At 37.4% G+C, this 27689-nt stretch overlaps 5 protein-coding genes across 5 annotated transcripts; 1 reads left to right on the plus strand and 4 right to left on the minus strand.

The window, feature by feature from the left end:
- Positions 1-891: 891 nt before the first annotated feature.
- LOC111802742 (ATP-dependent Clp protease ATP-binding subunit CLPT1, chloroplastic) lies at positions 892-4473 on the minus strand. The gene is made up of 6 exons (XM_023687217.2): positions 4095-4473; positions 3975-4010; positions 3347-3456; positions 2598-2777; positions 1410-1534; positions 892-1324 (listed from the first exon to the last, which is right to left on the minus strand). Exons 1-6 carry the CDS (start codon positions 4313-4315, stop codon positions 1286-1288), a joined length of 711 nt encoding a protein of 236 aa, XP_023542985.1. The 5' UTR covers positions 4316-4473; the 3' UTR covers positions 892-1285.
- Positions 4474-7090: 2617 nt separating this feature from the next.
- LOC111802191 (AT-hook motif nuclear-localized protein 6) lies at positions 7091-11043 on the plus strand. Its single transcript, XM_023686463.2, has 5 exons — positions 7091-7971; positions 8662-8729; positions 9480-9611; positions 10174-10335; positions 10413-11043. The coding sequence occupies exons 1-5, from the start codon at positions 7587-7589 to the stop codon at positions 10704-10706; spliced, it is 1041 nt and encodes a 346-aa protein (XP_023542231.2). The 5' UTR covers positions 7091-7586; the 3' UTR covers positions 10707-11043.
- A 2547-nt stretch (positions 11044-13590) lies between these two features.
- Positions 13591-20456, minus strand: FKBP53 (FK506 BINDING PROTEIN 53). The gene is made up of 11 exons (XM_023687180.2): positions 20300-20456; positions 19998-20071; positions 19333-19568; positions 19028-19176; positions 17677-18025; positions 17294-17428; positions 14987-15281; positions 14649-14733; positions 14486-14527; positions 14337-14385; positions 13591-13856 (listed from the first exon to the last, which is right to left on the minus strand). Exons 1-11 carry the CDS (start codon positions 20310-20312, stop codon positions 13775-13777), a joined length of 1509 nt encoding a protein of 502 aa, XP_023542948.2. The 5' UTR covers positions 20313-20456; the 3' UTR covers positions 13591-13774.
- A 414-nt stretch (positions 20457-20870) lies between these two features.
- Positions 20871-24312, minus strand: LOC111802687 (hypersensitive-induced response protein 4). The gene is made up of 5 exons (XM_023687145.2): positions 23922-24312; positions 23278-23398; positions 23080-23171; positions 21581-21677; positions 20871-21437 (listed from the first exon to the last, which is right to left on the minus strand). The coding sequence occupies exons 1-5, from the start codon at positions 24114-24116 to the stop codon at positions 21037-21039; spliced, it is 906 nt and encodes a 301-aa protein (XP_023542913.1). The 5' UTR covers positions 24117-24312; the 3' UTR covers positions 20871-21036.
- Positions 24313-25211: 899 nt separating this feature from the next.
- LOC111801388 (LEAF RUST 10 DISEASE-RESISTANCE LOCUS RECEPTOR-LIKE PROTEIN KINASE-like 1.5) lies at positions 25212-27654 on the minus strand. Its single transcript, XM_023685367.2, has one exon. It carries the CDS (start codon positions 27395-27397, stop codon positions 25535-25537), a length of 1863 nt encoding a protein of 620 aa, XP_023541135.1. The 5' UTR covers positions 27398-27654; the 3' UTR covers positions 25212-25534.
- Between the last annotated feature and the right edge of the window lie 35 nt (positions 27655-27689).

Below are 27689 nucleotides of genomic sequence, written 5' to 3' on the forward strand. Positions count from 1 at the left end.
TTCAACTTTCACTCAAACTCCTGCAAAAGTCAAAAAAGATGAGGTTGCTTCATGTGGCAAACTCTATGCAGATGGACTAGATGCGAAGTCTTAAGCAGACAAACTTGTTACTGTTCAAGTTTTTGGCTAGTGACTTGAAAGTGACCAGAGACAATGCATTCGTTTAATGGCTGTGAATCAGAATGCTTTTAGAAACTTTGAAATGACAAAAAATGGTTGTTCCTGATACATGGATCTATTCCTACGTCGATCCACTAAAGTTGGTCCCTTTCACCATGGCAATCATATCATATCAACAAACACCAAATTCAACCAGAAGAACAGACATCAAGAAATCCCCACCTCCATTTGGGATAAAGAGATTCAGAGAAAATCAGACTTTCATTCAACTTGTTGAATACAATCGAACAGAAAGAAATACGTAGTGTGGAAACATTTAATGGGGATCATGTTTATCAATATACATCTATAAAATGCACTCATTATTAAATCTACATCCACTAACTCAATATGGCACTAAACTATGAGAACAATGCTAAAGGGCCCAGCTTAACAATAATCTCTCAAGTCGAACAATAGTTCAAATTTAAAATATTGAATACCTGGTGTGCCTCTTTATAATGGATATCTACCAAATAGCTGATCAAATAATATCTAACAAATTGCTGCTAAGACTTCCCATTACTATTTGAATTTCGACTCACTATTTTCGAATATTACTATACAATTTGAACATCCAAAATAATACTTGAAGTTTCAGCAAGGGCATTATTAGAAAAGAATTTACTCGGACAAAAAGTTTGAGAGCAAACTTAAACCGGTGAGAGATATGAAAATGTACAGAATGTTAGAATTTTGGCAGGTGGAGCCCATAAATGAAGAAGCATAAAAGAAACAAAGATAAAGTTTTAAATACTCAAATTTAAAAATAATCGAGGATGTCTTGCAAAGATTAAATTAAGAATCTTATGTGCTAATTATAGGTGTTATTATTTCCCTTTTCAACTCAGGTCGCTTGTCCAAAAAAAGCCACAGTAAAGAAAAACTATGTCCCGCAAGCAATTTGAGACCATTTAAATGTAGCGTACCATACCAGCACTCCACAAGTTCGAGCAACAGTCAATTCCAAATGAAGCTGATTACGTTGAACGGCAGGTGCTGATTAAACAGGCAAATCACTATATCACCAAATGAATGCACAAAGGTCCAAATCATATGAATCTCATTTGGGGGTTTCTTTGTCAGGATTTCATTGACGAAAATATGAAAATCACATCACATCTTCCTAAACGATCGATTTACTGAAAGTTGTATCCTTGTCCACCTGGAAACAATAAAGATGTATTATTGGAGTGTGTTATCAAATCCTGAGGGTTTTACTAGCTAGATGAAATTAACTTTACACTTACGGTTTTTTCAATCTCTTTCGCTTTCTCATCATCAAAGCCAAGGGTGGCCAAGATCTTGCGACCTGCTGATTCCTCTGACCAAATGCCAAGAAGCAAATGACCTACAGTTATTTCCCCAGATTGACCTGCATACAATATCTTAGGCTCACTAAATGAAGACCACCATAAGAAAAGTACAGACTAAAGTGCACGTCATAATCATTCTGGTCAAAATCTACAATTAAGAACTTCACACATACTTGTGCATATTTGTACATGTTTTATGAATAAATAGATAATAAGATGTATTGAAGTCATTCTTCGCTAAAATGGTGAAAAAGGTCAGCAAAAATCTTTGCATGTGGGTGCTTGTTGCTAAATGAGAAAATATGTGCTTTACAACAAGTCTTTGTTTCCTGTAGGCAACATAGCTTCCAAACTCTTTGATAGAAGTAGCAGCCACTTAAATGTGGCAAGCATCATCCTGAAAGCATTTATTCACTATTCTAGTGCAGTTAGTGTAACGTCTCCATGCCCAAAATTCACCTAATGGCCCGACATTCCCCTACAACATGGTCACGTTACTTATTTCTTACTTCTAAGAATGAAGACTATTCCCACAGACCAATACAAATTCTTTCAGCATGTTTTGTCCTTACTCACATACTTCCTGAAAAAATTTCTAAGAGGTCATCCATTGTTTCAAACAAAGCATACCTAATTTAAGAGTTCCTATGATTGAGCCATCTCAAAGGAAGATGCACTTTGTTGGTATGTATAGTAACTTTCAATTTTTTAAAGCTTTTTTAGTCATTTCATCCTCAAGATCACTATCGTTCGGATATGGTCCCGATTCATTCATGTATCCATCCTTTACTTAAGTGTCACAGGTAGCATAATCTGGAAATTGAAGAATTATTTGATTTACTTCCTTCCCACTCAATTAGTCAAAGGGTCTGACAGAAACACGCATAACCTCCCTTCATCTGTTTTCATCTGCCAATTAGGTCCTTGTTTGAACACAGAAATAGGAAATACTAAAAATGTGATTCGATCAGGAGTCAAAACTCATCCTAACATCTCATTCTTTAAAATGGAAGCTTAGAAGTAGCATGCATAGAGGTCTAAGTAGAAAACACAAGTATGATCATTCAATTACAGGAGAAATAAGAATTGGATTTGCTGTATGATTAGGAAGCATGATCTCACCTGACTCTACTTTCTTTGCGACAGCCCAATCAAGCACCCTCTGAGCAGGTTCAGTCAATGGAGGATGTTCTGGGCTGAAGAAATACATGTCAGATTTTCCAAGTAGCTTGACAGTTTCTTCTCTTACTTTGAAAAGTGTAATTCCATTAGCCCTTAAGAACTTAGCAGCTATACTTGTTCCTGAAAAAAATGTGAAGAAATATACCTTAAGGAAAATGAAAATTATCAAGCACTGAAGCAGTAGAGTAGATTGCAACCATGAAAATGCACCTATAGTTTATTATTTTATATCCTAACCCCCTTTTTTCACTGAACAAGGATGAAAATTGTCAATTGACTTCAGTATATTGGTACTTGGTAGCAATTAAGCATAAGGACAATCAAAAAGCATGTGGCCAGTGACCTAAGGATACTGTCAAAGATAGGTTACTCATAATCATCAGCTGACAGGAGTTGACATGAACATAAGCTTCAATGTCGAATTCTTAACATAAATAAGTCTTCCAAAAACAATCGGAAGCTGAACATGAGGGATATCAGATGACAATGCAAGATATCATGAAACAATGCTGGAAAGGGGTGCGGGACAAAGTAGCCGATCTAGATTTTAGCCTATTTTTTTCTTAAAAAAGAAGGTTCAAAATTCAGATACTTCTCAACTTAAATGAATTCAGCTAAACTATATCAATTTGAAAGTCCAAATTTAGATATAAATAATAAATGATTTCAGAGTTGGAACGGCAGCTAACCCTCATTTAAAATTCCCATTAGCAATGCTTCTGTGCCTGTATTTGGATATTTGAGTTTCCTTGCCTCTAATTCTGCCATTGCAAATGACTTAATTGCTCTTGCCGACCATCTTATACATCACAAATTCAACAAACAATAATCCCAATTAACACCAATATCATTTCTGCATTAATTGGCAGTCTAATGCTGAGAAGAAGAAGAAGTCATTTAACAAATGATTCAACAGCTATGATGTGCTAACATCCTGGAAAATCAATTTAGATAGAGGAAAAAAAGAAACACAACCAAAAGGAGAAAGATAAGAAGAAATCATTCTACTTGGCTCAACATGAATTTTAACCTTTCAGTTTTATCAACTGCAGTCCTTAAAATTAATTGCAAACCTCCCAAAGAAGCCTTAAAGATTAAAATTGAAGTCCTAAACTTATTGATAAGGACTAAAGTTAAAATTCAACCTAAAATATCACCAGCCCTCATTAAATTTCAAAAAGATTGGTTCAATTAGAACATAACCTTCACACATTATGAAGAAAAGCAACAAAAAAGCTCCAATTAACACCATTAAAGCTCAACACATGCAGCACAAAAACGCCAATTGAATGGGGGAAATTTTGAGAATAGACTTACTTCGGGAGTTTATCAGGGGAAATGCCCTCGGGTTTCCTGGAAAATCAGATAAAAAAAATTTAGTTATATGGGCTTGAAAAAGAATCAATAACTCAAGCAAGAGTGGCAATCAAATCCTACGAAGCCGGGAGGCTAAATGATACAGTGGCAGTGGTGGCGCGACGGCTGAACTTGGGGACCGGATGGGTGGCAGTAGAACGCTTAATTGCGAGGTTCAGCTCGGTTAAGGGGCTGAGTGGAAGGAATAGAGTTTTCTGTTCTAAAGAGTGACATTTAGATTGAATAGGAAGGGAGAAGGGGACATGGGAAAGCGAGAGAGAATTCATTGGAGTAGCCGCCATTAGAAGCTAAGGAAAGCTCAATTTTGGTCGGAAACTGGACGCAGGCTCCCGAAGGAGTTAACAACTTAGAAAGAAGATGGTGGTGGTTGGCTCTGGCTATGGCGTTTCGTGAGCCTTCTTGCTCTCTTATTCTTTAGGGTACTATCTGAAGCGTCGGATTCGGATAATTTAAGGAATTTAAAAATATATATATATATATATATATATATATATATGAAAATTGAGAAAAAAAAAAAAAAACTAATTTAAATATTAAATTATATCAATTTTTCATCATATAATCTTCCTCTATTTTTCTATTTATTTATAAAAAAAATTAACCAATAATTTTTTATTGAGTTCTAGCAAGAATTTAATTCTCTACTAGTAATTTTTTAGGATTTATTATATTTTTAAATAATAGTTATTTTAAATTTTTCATTTTTTCAATATAATATTTATTAAAAAAATGTATACTTTTTTTTAATAAACCAATATATTTAATATAATGTCTATCACCTAACTTCTAAAAATTTAAACTTTAATATTATAATATAATCTTTAATAAATATACGATCATGGTCTTAAAGCTAACTAATTTATTATTTTTTTAATATTTTTATTTTTATTTTTATTTTAAAGGGAGGAAAATATAATCTTTTTAATATATTTATATTTGGTTTTCAAAGTTGAGTAAGTAACCAACACTCGTATCAGTTAGTACATATTGTCTTCTTCTTTTCTTTTCGGGCTTCTCCTCAAGGTTAGAGAGAGGTTTCCACACCTTTATATCGGGATTTGAGGCTCAGCATCCTTGGTGGCACTCGTTCCCTTCTCCAATCGATGTGAGACCCCCAAATCCACCCCTCGTGCTGGCACATGCTTTGTGTCCACCTCCTTCGGAGCTCAGCCTTCTCACTGGCACATTGCCCAATTTCTGGCTCTAATATCATTTGTAACCGTCCAAGCCCATTGCTAGCACGTGTTGTCCTCTTTAGGCTTTTCCCTCCATGTATTTAAAATGCATATGCTAAATAGAGACTTTCACACCCTTATAACCAAACTGATGTGAGATCTCACAATGACTTCTGCAAATGGGAACCACGTGTGGTTCACTTCTTTATGAACTTCAAGTTCGTCTCGAACTTTATGAACTTCAAGGGGTAATAATAGGCTGATTGTGTCCCTGCCTACATTGGGGTTGAAGACAATGCAAACACGGTTAAGACCACACAACAACACATTCGATCTAGACAAGCACAAAAAACAGGACAGAGAAAATACAAGGAGACCGAAGCATAACTGGATTACTCTCTAAACTCTCGTAATTTATCCTCTTCCGTGAAAGTATATATACATGTATATGCGTGCAAGCAGACACACATATCTTGTTCATCCCATCATATTGCTTAGCACATTTCCATTCCTAGTTTTCATTTTCCTTAACAATTGCTGTTCATTTCAATTTTACACTTTAGGACCAGAAGAAACTTGAGGGGCAACTAATGGCTGAACAAAGGCACTTTTTGGGTCAAAACGTAGCCCTTTAAAGCCTCAGAGTGTCAAAAAAGGTCATAGAATGTCAATCGGTGGTGGTGGTGCTGCTGGTGCCTTGCTCTCTTCGACTTCATAACATCTCATCTACTTGTCAGGAACCACGACCCTTCATAGTAGTATGATATTGTCCACCATAAACTCTTGTGACTTTGCTTTTGGTTTCTCCAAAAAAGGCCTCGTACCACCAGAGAAAACATCAAGACACCAAAGATAACGCCTATCCTAGTGCCATCCACACCTTCAAACGTGTCGGTTCCGATGCAGATGACTGTAACACAAGCTCCTCCGCGTCAGCATGTTCATCTTACTCCTCGCATTCACAAACATATTCCTGAAGCCATTGAAAATTCATTGACATGTCTTGTTTCCTCTTTAAAAGAGTTGAGATTTGCAATGAACTTGTCATTCTGCTGGACAAAGTTTCCAAATCTGCACTTTTCAGTTTCAATTGAAAGCCATTCATTTGTGAGATCTTTGTCGAGTGTGAAAAGGACAGGGGTGTAATTTCAAGTTTCCATGAGTCAATGTGAAGAGACAGGACAAGAAAAAATTCCTTCTCTGTCTTATCATATAAATATTTTCTAGACGCACAAAATAATTCAACCCATAACTATATGTCCGTATGAATATGCATTTAAAGACATTTACGAGGCGGGTGGGAATGACTAGCTTTTTTATCCCCGTCCCATTTCTACCATCTATTTCATTTCTCATTCCTAAAAATTCACCGTGAAAACTCCCTATTCTCTGTCTAAACGGAGAATCTCGGTAAACTGGACATCTGAACATGATAGTACTAGGTTATTTTATACCTAGTGGCATGAACAGTAAATCAACGTAACATTAAGGTCTAAATTTCCAATGGTCAAACCATAGTAAAACTGAGGAGACAGAGAAATTGTCAGTAGTTGGGAAAATGACATTGCTCCTATGTTAGCTTTACAGCTTTGAATTATTATTATTTTTTTCTTGGAACAAATTCAATGTAATTTTTTAAATAATAAAAAAAAAGCCTTTTTTTTTAATTCTTTTTTAACCTTAATTTTTGGTTGCTTTGCCATTTATTAAATTTCTTTATTAATTTTCCAAGACGGACGTGAACCATTTCATTAACCAAAATTTATTCGTTGTATTATACAATAAAAAATTGCATCTTTTTTAAAAAAAAAAAAAAAAAAAAAAAAAAAAAATTCTCCATATTTAATTAATTTATATTTCCATTTTACTTTAATTTTCTAAACTTTATTTATTTCTCTTGCTTTTCCTCCAACCCAAAAATTCATGATTTCTGTATTCAAACACAAGATTTTGTTTTATTATTTCTCCGTAATTATTGCAATTTCTTCCTGAGTTTTTCTTTTTTCTTTTCTTTTTTTTTCTGGAATTTCTGCTTCACCACTGAAGCTCGTTGCAGTGACTGCAATGGCGGAAAGTCAAACTTGATAATTGAGTTCACCACAGTGCAAAACAGAGCCTCCTGTGTTCATCGTGTAGCACTTCAAGAACTTGAGTATTGAGTTTCTGGGTTTTGTTTTTAGGAACTGATACCCATTTCTGCTCCCATTTTTCTTCAAATTTCTGCTTTATCTTTGCTGTTCTTCCACCTCCCACCTCCCACCTCGAACCCCATCATCCATTTTAGGAAATTTTTAACTAAAAAAGTTAAAAAATCCAAAATTATAGGGTTTTAATCTTCTGGGTCGTTCTAGTTCACTTGTTTCTGCGAGCTGTAGCCATGGAGGAGGAGAAAGAAGCCGGAGTTTCTAGGTTTACAGTTACCAACAATGAAGCCCTAGACACCTTCCAGTTAGCTCCCAGAACAGAAACCCTAAAACCCACCAATGAGCCTAAAGTAACGGCTACGACCACACCGGCGAGCATCCCAACCACTGCACCACCACCGGGATTCACGGCGGTTTCCACTACAGATACAAAGAAGAAGAGAGGTCGGCCGAGAAAGTACGAGGCGGATGGGAAGCGGTCACTGACATTAGCGTTGTCTCCGATGCCGATATCGTCGTCAATTCCACTGACCGGCGAGTTCCCCAACTGGAAACGAGACAACGACATGTCTCTAGCGATAATCAAGAAGCCACAGAGATTTGAGTTTGAGAATCCGGGTATGTTTCTTTTCAGACCTCTGTTATAAGCTTTTCTGAGCTCAGATCTGTGGCCATGGCTACTGAATGTTAGCTGATTGCGATGTCAGTGAAGTACGATGGCAATGTCTGGTTTTAAGAGTGGACATTGACTCAAGCGGTTGTTTGTCAGTTTTTGATGTGTGTGTGTGTGTGTGTGTGTGTGGGTGCGGTAGTGGACCCTTTGTCCTCAAAAACTGGTTTCCTTTTGTACTTAGCTACCCAAAGCAAGTTCTGTTAAAAGTTACTGTAGAACACACAATTATTTTTGTACTGTGAACCCATAACAACAAATTATGGAGCCAAAACATTCTGAGCTGTTTGCCAACTGATTAAGCTCAAACGATTAACACATATATCTTCGATTAAGAGGTCAATCGATTAATCATGGAAGCTGCTTTGAGTTCATTCTGCTAATTGCTTAATGGTTCTTTCTTGATGGGTATTAAAAGCGAGTAAACACTGGTCCTTATCAATTTAATGGCATTTGAGCATGATAGGTTTGGCCAGGAACTCTTTTGGGTTCATGTGCATAATTTTGTGTATTCATTTGCATTTATTATGTGATATAGTTACTGGGGTAGCATTTAAGAAATAGGGAGTTTTTTTTTTTTTTTTTTTTTTTTTTCATTTCAATGTGGAAATAACATTGTTTTGAATTTGTTTTTGCAGGTCAGAAACTTGCATACTCTGTTGGTGCTAATTTTACTCCCCATGTTATCACTGTCAATGCTGGAGAGGTATGCTTCAGGGATCGTATACGATAATGAACTTTGATTAGGTTTCGATCTTTCGTTTTGTTATGGGGTTGGCTTTGAGAACATCAGACCTTGGGCACCATTGTGATTCTTGCACGTGTTTGGGGTAGGATTAGCTTTTGCGATTAACGTCAACTTGAGTGTAGTTCAATTGGTTAAGACATATGTAGTCCCAGAGGTTAGAGGTTTGAATTCTAGTCATCCCACGTGTTTGAACTCGAAAAAGAAAAAGAAACTATTGGTGTCATGAAAATGGTATTAGTTGAGAAGTTTATAGAGCAAAGCTTGACTAGAAGATTCGTCCTGTACTTCTTCGACAAACTCTCTATGTATCCGAGTTTTTTTTTTATATATAAACGAGTAAAAGAGAGAGTAAAGTACATTCTTTTCATGGTAGAGGGTGAGTGGGAAGGAAGAGGGAGATGGTGGGTGTAACGACCCAAGCCCACCGCTAGGAGATATTGTCCTCTTTGGGCTTCACCTCAAGGTTTTTTAAATGCGTTTGCTAGGGAGAGGTTTCCACACCCTTAAAAAATGTTTCGTTCTCCTCCCCAACCGATGTGGGATCTCACAGTGGGGACAAGAAACGGCCTCCTAGGAGTACATAAAATGTCACAAAATAGTGCTGCCTGCTCGAGGAGTTGCGAAAAGCTCTCCGATACGATCCTTTGTACAAAAATTTCTCGAACCCATAACTAAGCTGATTTCTGCATTTTTATCCTTCTGTATTAGGACATTACTATGAAGATCATGTCTCTCTCTCAGCAAGAATCCCGAGCTATTTGCATTCTTTCTGCAAATGGCACAATTTCAAATGTCACACTTCGACAGGCCACTTCTTCCGGAGGTACCTTAACGTACGAGGTAGGGCCATGTTCTTAATGGACATTTATAAGTTCTAATGTCGGCTGTTGATGTTTCCAGACATGATTACTGTGTCCATATACACATTGTCTTTTTCTTGTCTGTTCCTTTCTATTTTTGGTTTGGTTCCATCTGAATGAATACTGAATTCAGACATGATTAACAGATTGTTGCTAATCTGTTTCTGTCGGTTTTAGATTAGGTTTTTACTGTTGACATGAAAAGGAAGCAGATACAAGCAGACCCTTTTTATTATATGCTCATGTTGTTAGTCCTCTTGTCTAAGTGATGATGTTGGATATCCAAACATCTTCAAATAAGACATTGATTTGCTTTTAAAAGCTCCACAGTGGTATGATATTATCCACTTTGAGCATAAGCTCTCGTAGCTTTGCTTTGAGAGCCCAAAAGACCTCATACTTATAAATCCATGATCAACCCCTTAATTAGCCGATATGGGACTCCTCTCCCAATAATTCTCAACACATAACGACTTCACTCTCGTTATTATCGAATTCTTGACGATGTTCTACTGATATGGCTTTTCGACTCGTCTTGGCAGGGTTGTTTTGAAATACTCGCATTGACTGGATCGTTTATGCCGACACAGAATGGAGCTACAAAGAGTAGATGTGGTGGAATGAGCGTTTCCCTAGCGGGTCAAGATGGACAAGTGGTCGGCGGTGGACTTGCTGGGTTGTTGGTAGCTGCTGGTCCTGTTCAAGTAGGACCTCTCTCTTTCTTTCTCTCAACTTGTTAACTTTGTTTTGATAATGATATAATCCATGGACCCTTTACCAGGTTGTGGTAGGTAGTTTCCTTCCGGGTCACCAGCAAGAACAGAAGCCAAAGAAGCCTAGAAATGAGGCCACAACCATTTTCTTTCCTCCCATCAATACCATCAGTGGTGAAGAAATGAAGGCGGCATACACCGGTGGTATCAAGCCTATTGTCACCACACCGTCCAATCAAGAACATAAGCCACCATCGCCAAGCGCAGTGACACCCTTCAAAATCTCCTCCACTGACAACTTACCTCAATCAGAACAAGAACCCAAAACTCAAAGTCAATCAAACTGTGAGGTTTCTTGTTGAACCTTTTGCTTTGAATTAGTTTTTCATCATTCTCCTCCATAGATTTCATAGGTTCCTAACTCAGCTCAGCCCGTTTTCGACACCGAAATAAGCTCTTTTGGGTGACTTGTGTTGGTTTAACGTAGTATTGTGCTCTTGTCCATTAGGTAATAGGTTCCATAGTGTCTTTTTACAGGCTTTAACAAATGAATTTCCACGGATACCACCTGCTAGCTAATAGGTCGAGTAACGTAATAGTCTCGGAGTAGATGATGTGAGCTTAGAGACTCCTCTCTCGACTTTAGCAGTAACGGAAAACTTTTAGATTTGTAAAAGATTTGAGAAACATTGTTTTCCACTTTCATTCCCATGTGCTTTCTGTATCAGAATATTGTTGTGTTTGAGTGAAGATCATTTCAGTATCAACTTCATTACCTACCATTTAGTTTTTGTTATTACCATTAAACAGGATTGATTTATTTTATATCAACCCCTTTGATACTTAAACAACGAGTCAAACCCCATAATTAAGATTACCTCAACGGGTGAAATGGTCGTCTACGATTTAGTAATTGGTCATCCGGGATCGACAATATTCTCACTATCTTCGTCTATTTATTCTCCTTATTCTTATCGTCCAGCTTACTCGCTCGAGTCCGTCCAAAATGAATATGACATAAAGTACATGCATTCATCAACTAGCCATTACGTGGAGAAAGTGAAAGGAGTGATCTCCTCCTCTTGTGGTGATTGATATTTCATCAAATATTGGTTCTTTTGAATCATAGATGTTTTGGTTTGGTCTGATGTATACTTTGTTAATTTGCTTGCATGAATAACATCGTTATCACTACAATATATAGTAATGGTCACTAAGATGACATCATCCTTCGGTGTTTGTGATCTTAGTAACCATCATGGTATATGATAATGTGATGCATCCTATTAACCATGATATACAATCATAGGTCACTATAATAGCATCATCTCTAAGTTTGCAATAGTATGAATTATTCTACTATCATACAATTTCGATGTACAATGCACAATGAACCCAACAACTTGAACTAGCCCAACTCAAATTATAAGGATTGAGAATTTGGGTTAGATAGGTTGTTGGGTTTAGTTTTGTAGGAACCTGTCGGGTCCGAATTCAATATGCTTAAGGCTGATTTGATCCAATCTAAACCAAAAATATATTAAAAAAATATATAGGGTTACCTTGTTGTCTACTACCGTGTGCTGTTTGCAAAATCATAAGCCTTCCCTTCTCTTCTTCCTTTAATTTTTAAGATAGACATACTCCCTTGTAGTAGCATCTCAGTCACAGTTGTCTGTTGTCCGTCGTCCAGTTGTCGATATCCACTTTTTTAAAATAAAAAATAAAAAAATTGAACTAAAAAATAGATGGTTGGGTTGGGTTATGAAACAAAACCTAAACTTTTGAGTTGGTCTAAACAAATTCTTCAATCCGACTCAAGCACACCCTTGGATGACACCTCGAGAAAATAACATAAATCCAATCAAATCAAATTTTAAGTACAAACAAAGGATAACTTGAGGAAGCAGCTCCACAAAAAGATTGCTACAGTCATTTAATGGTTCATGGGATGTTATTTAAAATTTTCTCAAGTTGTCAGTTTTGCAAAAAAGCATAAGATGTTAGAAATCACGACTCTCCACAGTGATATGATATTATCGACTTAGAGCATAAGCTCTTGGCTTTGCTTTGGGTTACCCAAAAGACCTCATACCAATAGAGACAGTATTCCTCACTTATGATCTTCCACTAAATTAACCAATGTGTGAGTCACTCTCAATAATCCTCGAATAAAGTACAACTATAAGTCTATCAGAATTTAGTGCAACTTATTATTCGTTTGAATTAGTTATGGAATATATCTTAGATATTCATAATCAGTTAATATTTGGAGAATATATTAGTTATGAAATATATCTTAGATATTTGTAGTGAGATAATATTTTTCCTATTAGTAGTATATTTTATTTGTTTCTCAAAATTTAGTTAGTTTATATTTGTAGTCGGTAGCTTGTATCATATTTAAACGTTGTGAATATCAATGAAGATTAAGAACATTCAATCCCAATTCTATTTCTCATTCTTAACTCTGTATTGTTTACTTGAGTAATAATATTTTTAGATCTATTCACTTTTGAGTGGTAGAGTCAGTTGGTGTTAAAGCCTCCCATGAGGCTTATGGAGCTCCCGAATAGCCTCGATGCTCGACTCTTCTCTGAATCCCTCGAACAAAGTACACTCTTCGGTCAACACTTTAGTCACTTTTGACTATACCTTCGAGGCTCACAATTCTTTGTCAGATATTTGAAGATTTTATTGACATGGCTAAGTTTATAGCATGACTCTGATACCAACTAACACAATATCTACCCTCAAATGTATGAATAGATCTGAAAATATTATTACTCAAGAAAACAATACAGATTTAAGAATGAGAAATAGAATTGAGATAGAAGGTTCTATCTTCATTGATATTCACAACGTTTAAATAGGATACAAGCCACCAACTAATACCTACAAATAAGAAAAATATAAACTAACTAAATCTTGAGAATATAAACTAACTAAATCTTGAGAATCAAATAAAATATACTACTAATCAAATCATAAGAACAAATATTAACGGATTACAAATATCTAAGATATATTCCATAACTAATATATTCTCCAAATATTAACTAGTTATGAATATCTAAGATATATTTTATAACTAATTCAAACTAGCAATAAGTTGCACTAAATTCTGACATAAGAATAACTAATGTGAAAATAATAGGAAGTGGAAATAGCCCACTATAACGAGGCGATGCCTTTTCGAATGATTAAGTTAGGCTCATATCGACAAACATTAGCAACACTTTCAGCTCCAAAATCATATTTCCATATCTAAATGTAAGTTTAGAGGTGTGATCTCATTGGTCCAAAATTAGGTTCGTGCCGATGATATCAAGTAACATACAAAATTGAGATTGATGGTAAGTAAAAATAGAAACAAAATTTTCATTAAGACTACCAGTTGGTGCTGTCAGGCAATGGGAAGGCGTCGAATTCAGCGGACAGCAACCAATTCCACATCAAAAATAAGCCATGAGTTCGGCGGAATCTTCCCACCCGCACCTACAGCTCCATAACTGCATCCACCAAAACATTTGTTCAAAAACAAGTTAAAGTTAAGAGATTAATGTGTATTCTACCCAAAATCACATTCAAAATGTAACAGCCAGTAGATATTAGCTCTTTTTGAGCTTTTCCTTTCGGGCTACTAGGAAGAGGTTTTCACGTCCTTATAAGAAATGTTTCGTTCCCCTCTCTAACCAGTGTGAGATCTCACAATCCACCCCCTTAGGGACCCAATGTCCTCCCTGGCACACCGCGGTGTGCCAGGCTCTGATACTATTTGTAACAGCCCAGGCCCACCGCTAGTAGATATTGTCTTCTTTAAGTTTTCCCTTTCGGGCTTTCTAAAACGCGTGTACTAGGGAGAGGTTTCCACACCTTTATAAGAAATGTTTCGTTACCCTCTCGAACCAACGTGGGATCTCTAATACGCATACTTGAGAGGATTCAACCAAAATTATCATAATAATCACGTTACAAATACAACTACATACCCCATTGATGGAGGAATAGTCAATCTCCTTTTATCCCCAATACGCATACCTGAGAGGATTCAACCAAAATCGAAGTTTAGTAACTAGTAAGAGTCAAAGTGACGAAATCAAAGTTCAATTAAAAGAACTTGGGTCATTCAAATGATTACCATTAACCCCGATATCCCATCCCTTTATGACCTGTCCCAAACCTGCAACAAGACAACGTAAGTTATGATTTAAATGTTCTGTCACAAACCCAAATATTTTCTTCAACAACAAAGTACTTCACATCAATAAATGAAAAGATGCATCACATTAACCCAAAATTACCTAAACGGAATTTGAACGGTGCTCTACCGACGTTACTGTCAAATATTTTGCCGTTCTTTAGCTTGCCAATGTAGTGAACACTAACCTGAAATCAGAGAAGCTATCTTAGTTATATTTGTGAGTGTCCGAGCCAACTTGTGCGAACCTTGACTAGTCTCACACGAGAACCGCCTAACCTTACTAAAGCCGATTTCAACCAAATCCTACCATTTGCATCTAAATTCTAAAGCTAACTTCAATTGTAGCATATAATACTGCATGGCTTGTCAGCTGAAATCAACAGGCAGAACCTATGGTAGGGACAAAAATTCATTCAAGTAAATAGACTTCTACCGTACCTGGTTTCCGGGTGAAGCTCTTTTACCATCTGGTTTACCCATGGCTATCTCCTCAATAACCAACCCATTAGCAAAGGTTCTCACTTGAGATGACTTGGATTCGCTTCCCTTCTCTTTTGACCCGAGAGTTGATTTACGATGATCTCCCACCGTTTTAGTTAGTTCTTCGGATTTTGATCCGACTTCAGTCTCCTTGTTCTTCTCCTCCTTTTTTTTCTTCTCTTTTTTCTTCTTTTTTTGTTTATCTTCTGAATGGTTTTCACCATCAACAACGTCCATGTGAGTCGAGGCATCCCTATGCACATAGCCATCAAAAATTTCAGTTATCTAGTAACAAAGAGAAAAACGCTGAGGAGTAAAAGCAAGCTGTAACATGAAATGACTGTGAAGTTTCAGTTTTGTCTAAAATTATTATAACATAAATGTAAGTTCGTAATGCAGAAAAGCATGCCGAGAGAAAGGAAACAATAGAATTGTCAACATCATGCCCTTCAACCCAACTTAATAAAGGCACAGTTTCATCCGGTCCCACATAAGAATATGCCCTCTTGGGCATATCTATTATCTACGTTCATCAATTATTTTTTCCTTCTCTTGCTTAGTTCCTCCCTCTCCTCTTCGATCCTTCTTCTTGACACAATATCTACCACTTAAAAGTGTAAAAAGATCTGAAAATATTATTACTCTTTTCACTCAAGGAAACAACACAGAGTTAAGGATGAGAAATAGAATTGGGATCGAAGGTTCAGTCTTCATTGATATTCACAACGTTTAAATAGGATACAAGCTACCAACTAATACCTACAAATAAGGAAAACATAAACTAACTAAATCTTGAGAATAAAATATACTACTAATCAAATTATAAAGGGAAAAATATTAACTGATTACGAACATCTAAGATATATTTCATAACTAATATATTCTCCAAAGATTAACTGATTACAAATATCTTGACTAATTCAAATTAACAATAAGTTGCACTAAATTCTGATAGTCTCCCTTAGTGCAAGCTAGGTTCTCATGAATGTTTGTGGCTCAGGAGGCTTATTCAAGAAATGGTTACTACTCTCAATCAGCCAATTCAAATTAATTGTGATAATGAAAGTGCAATAAAACTAGCTGGAAATCCGGTGTTTCATGCTCGTTCGAGACATGTTGAAACTCATTATCATTTTGTTCGAGAGAAAGTGTTATCGCAGGATGTTGAATTGTAGAAAATACATACTAATGAGCAAGTTGCAGACATATTTACTAAGGCACTTTCCAAATTGAAGTTTGAAGTTTGAAGTTTCTCGTAAGGCTCTCGGAGTTGTTGAGAAATAAGCTTGCACTAAGGGAGGCTGTCAGAATTTAGTGCAACTTATTGCTAGTTTGAATTAGTCAAGATATTCGTAATCAGTTAATATTTGGAGAATATATTAGTATTGAAATATATCTTAGATATTCGTAATCAGTTAATATTTTTTCCTTTATGATTTGATTAGTAGTATATTTTATTTTATTCTCAACATTTAGTTAGTTTATATTTTCCTTATTTGTAGGTATTAGTTGGTAGCTTGTATCCTATTTAAACGCTGTGAATATCAATGAAGACAGAACCTTCGATCCCAATTCTATTTCTCATTCTTAACTCTGTATTGTTTCCTTAAGTAATAATATTTTTAGATCTATTCACACGTATCTCATTTTGAAATTCTACTTATGGTTTTGGAACATTATTGGCATCAGCCACTCTCCTGATAGAAGGTTTTCCATGATAAAGTAGGTTATGTTGCACTCACTAGAATGTTTTCCGGCAAGCCACTCTCTCCGCAACTTTATAGTGTAGTTGTTGGGAAAGAATAGAAGGTTTTCGAAGGCATCGAAGGTTTTAGGGAGGAGCCAAAAATCGAAGTATGTCCCATTTAATAAATGCCTTTCTTGGGGCGTCGAAAAAAAACATGTAATTACTCACCGATGTTGAATCTTCCCAATTGGAGCCTCTCTTAGTAATTTAACTCCCCTCTAGACTTATCTCCTAATATAGTTCTTAATTTCACCTATCCTTCAAGAAAAGGCATAAATTTCATAATATTCACTAAGTTACGAAAAGTATAATTGGTTAACATAGTCATGGAGTAGATCCCTAAGGCCTAGATCATGCGTGAATCTCATCATGCAAAGAATTACATCCTTTAAAATGGATCAAACTAGGCAGTAATATTTCCAAACATGGAAGAGATCAGAACAGAACTAATGCAGAAAAGACACATATCATCTTCAAATATAGTATCGAAGACAGTAGAATAAGATCGAAATATTCACCTCTGTTTAGATAGCTTTTTGTCATTCTTATCTCCATCAGAAATCTGATTGACACCTTCACTCTTCACTTCTTCTGGTGGCTCTTCCCCAGCCTTTTCTTCTTTTACCTTCTTCTTTTGCTTCTTTTTCTTTTTGCTGGCATCATTATCAAATTTCCAACATAAGAAAGTGAAATAACATTTACTGTTAAATAGCAATGTGGTTAAAGTTCAGGGATAAAATTACATTTACTGTCCTTACCCTACCAAAAATTTAACTAGAGTAAACCTGCTGATGGAAATTTTATCCCCATCACTAAACAGGAAATTTAGAGGCCACGGATAACACCCTCGAGCCTAACCAAAGAGATTAAGCTGTATAATTGAGTACTTAAATAATCTCACCTTTCCAAAAGATCAACGTGCTCATCATTTTCGACTTTTCTTTTTATGCTAGAAGCATCATTGCCATCTTTTGCTTTGGCCTCCTTCACATTCCCAGTACTTGGGTTTTTTTGTTCTTGCTCGGATTCTAATTTCTGAATATTTACTTTGCTCTTGCTTTTAGTAGGAAGTGGAAATCCATCTTCATCTTCACTTTCTGAAACTGCATTTTGCACATTTCTTTTCAATACAATCTGACGCTGAGAGTTCCTATTGTCTTCAGAGTCACTAGACTTATTTTTCTTCACTTTCTTGGCTTGACCATTGGCATCATTTGATTTTTCATCATCCACTATCTCCTCAATTACAACTAGCAAACATGGGAAAGGAAACAAACACTTGAATTAAACATTAATATTGTTCAAGGTCGAAATGAAAGAGTTCAAAAATGAACTTTGGATAAGTAAAAACGGTAAAGTTCAGCATGGCTGCACCCAAAAAGATATAGTAGCAACAATTTACTTCTTTTTTTTGGAATGAAATCGTACACTCCAACATATGACCAAATAAATCCCACAGGATAAACTTTTATTTTGTGCAAACATACAAAGCAAAAGCTGATAGGACACAAATCGCGAAGTAAAAAAATAGTTGAAGAAAACTTTGGAAAATGGAAGGAGATAGCCAACTAACTAAAAAGAATTACGCCTAGTTCCAGACCTTGCTGGCCTCTCTCCTATGTTTAATAATTCTCATATTCTTCTTTTTAGTTCCGAAGCTCCCACTAAGTAGATAGAACCAAGGAAGACCATGAATCCTTATATTAGCATGGTCCTTAAGACTAGCAAAACGAATAAACAGGCTTTCCCAGATTGTGCTCGCAGAATCCAGTGAATTAAAGGAAGTCACTCTCAAGGTACCAGTGGATCCATGGAGGACCATGATGCAAATGCTGGTCACAGATTCCAAACAAGTCCCCTTGTGCGGAAACCATGTGAAGATTGTGTTTCTTGTCCCATGTCCCTGTTCCTCAAAACTGTAGTCAATATCCGGTATGGATTCTTCAAAGTTCACAAGACACAAATTTGGGAACGGGCTCAATTTTGTAATGCTCTAATGGGTATTGAAGCTCTATAGAATCTTAGACCCTTGAAACAAAATGAAAATATATAACCTTCTCAAGCAGTTCAGATTTCAAATCAAATTACCATGTGGTGATATGGTCCTTCACCCTTCAAACAAAAATATCTAGTAAAATAGCCTATTATCGAATAGAACAACTTCATAACACTACTAAATGAACCACTGATAAAACATGGATAAAATGCCATGCACTTGTACAGATAGAAAGTTCACAGAATTTTCAAATTACCTCCACTTTTGGGAACTGACGAATTAGAGAATATTCCAGGATATTCATCGTCCTCATCGTCAATGAATTCATCATCATATTCATCCCCAGTGTCACATTCTGATGAATCCTCTGTATCCGTTTCTGCAATGTCCTCCCCAAAAGAATCACTTTGCATTGTAGTAAGAAAATGACAAAAGAATCACGCCAAAAAAAGACGACCACATACGTCCTCAATTTCTTATTGAAAATACTACTTCTCCTCAAGAAAAGAGATATGTTCTGTAGTAAAAAAATGTTAATCAAAGCATTTTATAAAAGGATACGACTCATAGTCATCCCTGATGAAATTTCCCTCATCAGCTACAAAATAACCAGAAAGATGGATGCTTTGTGGGCCAATAACTGAGAAGGCTACCAAATCATCTTCCTCAAATTCAAGATTCAAGGGGCATGATTCAATCTTATTCGGTATCAAAGAGCACAAAAAAATTGGACTCCTATGCCCAACAGAACACTGAACGATGCTTCTCTCTTTCGATGAGCCAGAGCCCAAAGTTGCCTAGGCGATTACAAAGATAGCAAGAAACTAATAATAAGTCATCCCAAAAAGAAGCAAAGAAAGAAAATTCCATCAAACAAACTATACATCTTCAAAATATTAAGCAACGAAAATTAAAATCCAGTATAATTCATTGGCTCGCAGCATAACACCACAACAGTATTATCAGATTTACAAAATCAAAAGTCATAATGCAAACTGAAAGAGACAAACCCAAAATCACATGGGCCAAACCAAAACTCCGTCGACTTAAACGTTGTGAGAATAAATTTCAAACGAAGTAATATTACCTCGCCATAACATCCCCACTCCACATATAGAGACATTCAAATAGAATATATATATATATATATATATATATATATATATATATATATATATATATCTATATATTATACACCTACAAAGCGGCGTCAGCAGGCAACAAACCTGAGTTACCCGGAGCTTTCCCGGCACATTATCAGAATGGTAAGGGTACGGTTTGCCTGGTTTCACTTCAATGCCTAGGACAAGCAAAAACAACAGAAGATACAGACATACGTGAGTATTAAAAGCATGCCAAAAATCCACACATGAGTGAACAGAATAAGAAAGAGCACAACGGGGTGATGTTAAACCATTTAACTTAAGTTATACAGTTGAAAACGATGAGCAGCAGAGAAGATGCGTAACCAGAGATCCAACGCACAAGTAAATGAGATAATGAAGAAGGAATTGTATTAGAAACATACCCCAAAAACCCATTTTTGAGACAGGAGAATATTGATTGAACGAAGCTTTCTCTTAAACCCTAGACGACGCCCGCTCTGCTCTCTTAAACCCTGAGCAGCCGCGTTTTTTACTGCTGCTACGCGCCGTTCTTCAACTTGTCAACGAAGTTGTGAACTGTCGGATATTAATTTGTATTTTATACCAATTTATTATTATTTTTAAATGCATTTAAATTACTTATTTGCTTTTTCAGAAAATGATTTTTTTTTTTTTTTTTTTTTTTTTTTTTTTGAAGCGATACTAATTCTAAGTTTTAAAACTAAATTTTAATTAAATTTGCAATAGTAATAAAAAAAATAACAATGAAAGTTATTTTCAGAGTTAATTTATAAGTTTAGTTACTTGCAATGCCCAACGTTCGGTTCAAACAATGTCGCTCAATGCCCACTCGTGCAAGTGTGCAAAGAGTGCTTGTCTGTGGCAAATGGAGGAGAGCTAATATCTCACCCACCTTGTCATAGCATAGGGCATGATGAAGAAATCCGATACGACTAAAGAACATTTTGTCAATTGGGAATAATAAAATCTATATATTAGAAGAATCATTTTCCATCTTATTGAATATCAACCCTCGACTCTTTCTATACATCAAATCAAAACACGTATCGAATCGGAAAACATTATTAAAATGTAAAGAACATTTTTTCATAGTTGGATGAAAGAAGAGATACACATGGTGGTGCAGGTACTTGCTGAATCAATGGAGTAAATTGATGTTCACCTCATCATTAGTGAGCGCTGCCTGTGCGCTCGCAGCCTCCATCATCCCGCTGCGTATTTGGTCGCTGACATCTCTAACATGGCCCGGACCGTGAGGAATGAACACAGTTGTGTTCTTGGATGAATTTCCAAGGTCCTTGATGGTGTCAAAATATTGAGTAATCAAGATCAGATCCATGACCTCTTTAGCTGAGGTACCTTCCACCCTATGGGAGAAGTTCAAGATATTCTCTCTCAGACCATCTGTGATTGCCTGTCTCTGCCTCGCCACACCGACCCCGCCTAGGTATTTCGCTTCAGCTTCAGCTTCTGCCTTTTTTACTAGGAGCACCTTCTCCGCTTCGCCTTTGTATACACTAGCAAGTTGAAGCCTTTGAGCTGTAGAAGAAAATGAATTACTAGAAGCTGAGGATCCCATAATTATATGAATAGTCCATGCAGTGTCCAGAAGGAGAGTAGGGGAAGAGATACAAAGGGCTCTTCCTATATGATATGACAAGCAAAATGACCAAGATCACTACCTGCATTAATCTCATTCATTGCGCTGCGCACCGAAGCATCCGGTATTATATCGACCATTAAAATGTGCTCTATACTATATCCATAGTCTCCCATCACCTGATTCAAAATGTGAATATGTGTTGAGATCCTAGTATCGGTCATATTAGGAGGTCCCAACAAAATTCTATATCTAAGATGCACCAAATAATAATAAGCTAATTATGACGAAGATAAATGAGAAGCATTTAAAAGTTTTCCAGACTCCAAATCAACGAATGTTATTGAAACAAATATCGTGCACAGTACATTCAAATACTACATGTTTTCAAAATGGCTGACACTGAGATCCAGACTCTGCACTGATTCTTATATACATAATATATAACATGCTTGATCATCGGCTGTCCATAAACCGACAAAAAGTAGAACCAAACCACTCCCAGAGCATTCAAACTCACCACTCACCAGCAGTAAGTACTTAAATCCGATACCATTATCTCCCGACCAACCCTTCCTTCTTGTAAGGGCTCAAGTCCACCGCTAGCAGATATTGTCCTCTTTGAGCTTTCCCTTTCAAGCTTCCCTGCAAGGTTTTTAATACACGTCTGCTAGGGAGAGGTTTTCACACCCTTATAAAGAATGCTCTGTTCCCCTTCCAATCAATGTGGAATCTCACAATTCACCTCCCTTCGAAGCCAAGAGTCCTCGTTGGCACACCACCCAGTGTAGATCTCACATCGATTGGAGAGAGAAATGAGTGCCAACAAGAACATTGGGCCTCGAAGGGGGGGTGGATTGTGAGATCCCACATCGGTTGAAGAGGGGAACAAAGCGTTCTTTATAAGGGTGTGGAAACCTCTCCCTAGCAGACGCATTTTAAAAATCTTGTGGGGAAGTCCGAAAAGGAACGGCCAGAGAGGACAATATTTGTTAGCGGTGGGCTTGGGCTGTTACACTTCCTCTTAAAGGAAAAAAAGCAATAAAAAAAATTTCCGGCATCAAAAACTTTGTACAAGTTCTAATAATACCATGAATGGGCATAACTACCATGAATGTGCTGCAGAGTTACTTTTTTCCTTTTCTTTTCCCTTTTTCATAATGAAAAGAATGATGTACAAGACATTAAGAAAGCAATGATGGTCCAAAACCATGGATATGAAACCCTGCGAAGGCATTTGATTCATGGACTATTTGGTATGGTGTTTGTTCATCCTCAGGTGTTATGAGTTTGCGCAAACTATGCGATCCATGCTTACCCTAAACCTACGTTTTAAGCATACTTCCCAAGTTACACTTAACGAATCAAAAATCTACTAAGTAAACATAGGCTACATTATCTCATACTTCTATAATTCATTTCTCCTAACAATCAAAACAACCCTCACAAATATTCAAATGATTGAAAGCAAAGAGAGGGAGAGGGAAATAGCATGACATCCAAAAGCTAAAAGTCAAAAGGTTTTTCTTGTTTGGAGGGGAAAATTCAAGTGAGGAGCAATCTAATAAAAGGTCAAGTCACCTTCTCAAGTTCCTCCGATACAGCTTTAGCAACTTCACCCTTTTGTTCAAAGAGTTCATCCAAATTCATTCTAGGGACAACGGCACGAACCACTTCGATCAATAACCAAAATGCATTAGTAAGTAATAACTAAACCAAGAAAATACATTGAAATTGAATTATAGAGCTAAATAGCAACTGTGAGATGAGATCGTATACCATCAAACACGTAGGCCTGAATCTGTTCTTGGGGATTTTGCAACTCATAAAATGCATCATGAGCATTTTCTTTGATGACCCGGTACTGAATTGAACACAGCAATTGCACAAAGACATTATCCTGCAGAAAGGGATCAGAATTCGTGGTCATGAACCAGATTAGTCAAACACGCCACTTCATTCTTATTCAGAAACACATCATCTTCTCCTCGAATAATGCCATCCAAACCTCAGTTTTCATATAGAGATGGAATTTAGCTGTATGGCCGATCTCATTTCTTCCTTATTCAATCTAGTACATAAACCCCATCTACAGTACCGCCAAGCTACAACACGATACTCCACAGAATACGTAAGAGCTAAGCAACGATCTAGATGTACTACTTACGAAGGATAACATTAATCGACCCAAGGTCATCGGAATGATATGGGATCTTGCGAGCCATTTCGTTAAACTTTAATTCCAGTAAAATAAAAAAAAAAATATATGAATTCAAATCAAATTAGCGAAGGCCACAACAAATTCATATACAACGAAGATGAAAGAAAGCAGAAGGATCGTAAAACAAATATCATTAGGGAGTCAAATAAAAACTCATGATTGACCACCAGAGGATAATTTTACGAGACGAAAGGGGAGATACCTTGGTCTTGGTCTCAATACGAACATCAAGGGAGGAAATCCTAGTGGAGAGGAATCCGGCAAGGCACTGACCGGCAAAAGGGTTGAAGAAATGGAGCCCAGGCTGAGCCAATTTTTCAAACCTTCCCCATCTCTCAACCACCCCAACACTCGCTTGCTCTACGCAGCCGAACAAAACACAATACGTATTACCCATCGGAATCTCCGTCCGCCTTCACTGTAAAACCGCCGACGCTGAGTCCGGTAGACTTGCGAACCCCGCCGGTAAGTCAGCTGCACGATAGATTGATCGATTAAACGTGAGACGAAATTTGCGATCGAGAAAGACGATGGATAATAAACACTATTCTTTTTCTATACGCTATGAATAACCGACATCGTATACAATTTGACCCCTAATGGTTGCGCGCGTCAAAATATTAGGTTAGATAAATAAAAATAAACTTTTTTTTTTTTTTGCTTTTTTTTAATATAATTGACAAAGATTCAAATAAGACCTTTAAATTTTTAATATTTAATATTTTATTTAATGTATTTCCAAAATATTTTTTAATTTTAAAATTATCCTTATAATTAGTATTATATTTAAAATATCAATGAAAACATCTATCAACACCTCATAGATTATTTCCAGTTCTTTAATGTTACTTTCAAAAGTTCATGATTATTTTACTGAAAAGAAATGTGCATTTTATTAACATACATGTTCGATGATGAAAGTCCCACGTCGCCTAATTTAGGGAATGATCATGGGTTTATAAACAAATAATACTCTATCCATTGGTACGAGGCCTTTTGCGAAATCCCAAAGCAAAGTCATGAGAGCTTATACTCAAAGTGGACAATATCATACCATTGTGGAGAGTTGTGTTCGTCTAACATGGTCTTAGAGTCATGCTCTAAACTTAGTCGTGCTAATAGATTAGTAAGTCTTCAAATGTCGAACAAAGAACTCCAAAAGAAAAAGAAGTCAACCCTCCTCGAATGTGTGGCTTTTAATTTTGTAGGTCTTTTGTAATCATAAACTTACATCTTCATGACCATTCTCATTCGGATGTGGACTCGATTCATTAATGTACATCTATTTACTTGTGTGTCACATGCCCGTCAGCCTATGCTACTAGGAGACTTTTCACTCCCAAAACCACTGTGCTACTAGGAGACTTTTTACATTGATACCATTTGTAATACTGTTAGTTCCTAAACCACTATGCTATTAGGAGACTTTTCACTCTGATACGGTCTCTAATACTTATATGCTCAAAATTTAAATTATAATTTGGAATCTGAATTCGACACAAAATTAGCGGTTTTGTGTTATTTCTTCCGGAATTCGTAATGGAAAGGATAAGGTCGGGATATAGAGATTAAAAAAAAAAAAAAAAGTAAATTTTGGAAAATAGAAGAAAAAACAAAAGAATATTTACATTTTACAGTCAGCTCTCGGCTCTCAGCAGCAGCTGAGTTGTGACAGTAGCCACGTGGATATTTGAAATTTACCAGGCAAGCATCCGAAAAATGTCCTGTCACTATTGTTTGAACTCGTCAAACCGCCCACATTCGCAAGTGGCGGCCACGTAAATCAACTCGCCGACCAATCAACCACGTCAGCACTCAATTTGAAATCGACGACCGGACACCACCACGACTGCAGCAGTTGCGAATCCGCCGGAGCTCCTCCACGATCTCCTTGGCGTTGGGGCGGTCGTCCTTGTCCGCCGCCACACACCGGAAAGCCAGCTCTGCCATTGCCTCAACGCCGTTGATTACCTCGCCGTCGATACCCAAAACAGAGTCCACCACCTGATGAAGCTGACCCATTTGGATCTTCGACACGACCAGATCCGCCAACGTCATTTCTCTTCTCTCTCGACTCTGATCCACCGCTTTTAAACCAGAAATCAGCTCCAACAACACCACTCCAAAGCTGTACACGTCACTCTTCTCCGTCAACCGGAACGACCGGTGATAATCCGGATCCAAGTAACCGGGTGTCCCCTGAGGTCCGGTGCAGACATACCCAGATGAAGCCGACGTAGTGTCTGAAAAAACCAACAGCCTCGAAAGCCCAAAATCCCCAACTTTGATTCTCATATCTTTCTCCATAAAAATGTTCGAAGAGGTAATGTCTCTGTGAACAATCGGCGGCACCACAGAGAAATGCAAATACTCCATAGCCATGGCGATTTGCAGAGCAATATCAATCCTTACTTGCCATGACAGAGATCCCTTCCGGTACAAGCTATTACAACCATGGAGATGGTCGGCAAGCGTCCCATTTGGTACATAATCATAAACAAGAATAAGCCCTCTTGGGTCGCTACAATACCCATGTAACCTAACAAGATTCGGGTGATTAATTGAAGAAAGAATCAAGATTTCGTTACAGAACGACTTGGTGAAGAACGCCCTGCCGGAAGGAGCGGCGGCGTGGTGCTTGTGAAGATACTTCACCGCCACTAATCGTCCATCGTTGAGCTGACCCAAATACACAGACCCAAATCCGCCGTCGCCCAGTTTCCTCTTCGGGTCGAATCGATTCGTTGAGGATTCTAATTCTTCGTAGGGGAAAACCGGCGGGAGAAGATTAGGTGAACGATGACGACTGAGGAACTGGGCTGTCGGGTCTACTTCAATGGCGAGAGATCTCAACCATCTCGACCGGAAAAAAGCCGTCGTGACGGCGACAACCAGTAACAAGCACATCAACGCAAAAACAGAGGAGAAAATAGCGATTCTATTAGGATATGTATATCGAGTTTGAGCATGATAGCAAATGAAATGCCTATCTGGGTCTGATGAATTAAAGCCGCAAACACCATTTTTAGCTTTACAATCAGTACACTTAATAAAGAAAGGATCTTGATCTGTATCCCACTCGATTTCAAGCCCCAATCTAAGAATCCTGTCTAAATACTCCAACACCTCGCCTTGACAACCTTGCTCCAAGAACGACTGATGCTGAACGCCACATCCATGGAGCAAATTAAGTGGCTTCTTAATAAGACTACACTCCCACGGACAATGACTGCAGTTGGGAAGATGCGGCGGCGAACAGGGGATGAGAAGAGAGAGCCGAGAACAATACCCATCTGAGATTCGGAACGGAGAGCCAGAGAGATTAATCGAACGGCTGGGAATAGAACTGAAACGAGATAAACAGCGGTGGTTCGATCCATGGGAAGTGGAGGTGGCATTGTGTGGAAGAGGGGAAAGAAGGAGGGTAGTGGAGGTCGTATTGAAGCTCAGAAGAGAAAAGGAAATCCCATTAATGGTGAGAACAGAGTGAGGAGAAGAGCAGCGCACCTGAAAAGAAGGATGGCCGTGACCGGGAAGAGATGAAAATGGGAAAACGGGGTTGGAAGAGAACGGTGGACATGGAGAGATGGAAGGGTCGGCGGTGGAAAACAGAGGAGAGAGGTGGAGGAGGAACAGAACGACGGCGGAGACAGTAACAGAGGAGGGTGGAGAAGGCATGGAAACATGAGAATGGAGAGAAATGGAAGGGGAAGGAGATCCAAATCTGAAAGGCAAAGGAAAGGGAGTGGAAATGGGGACAGTGAAAGGTCACGTGAAGGCAAAGGAGGGGTTTTGGAATGGAAAGAAACAAAAGAAAAGCTTTAAAAGCAGAGCAGGTCTTGCTGCTGTGAGCTCTGCGCCTACAAACCCCAAACTTCAAAGTTTCTTGCTTGTTTCTTTCCTCATTGCTTTTGCTTTTGCTTTTGCTTTTGCTTTTGCTTTTTGGTTTCTGTGTCAATTTTTTCTCATA

The sequence above is a fragment of the Cucurbita pepo genome, chromosome 9 (assembly GCF_057944985.1).
Source record: "Cucurbita pepo subsp. pepo isolate OVF chromosome 9, ASM5794498v1, whole genome shotgun sequence".
In the NCBI taxonomy this organism is placed as follows: Eukaryota; Viridiplantae; Streptophyta; class Magnoliopsida; order Cucurbitales; family Cucurbitaceae; genus Cucurbita; species Cucurbita pepo.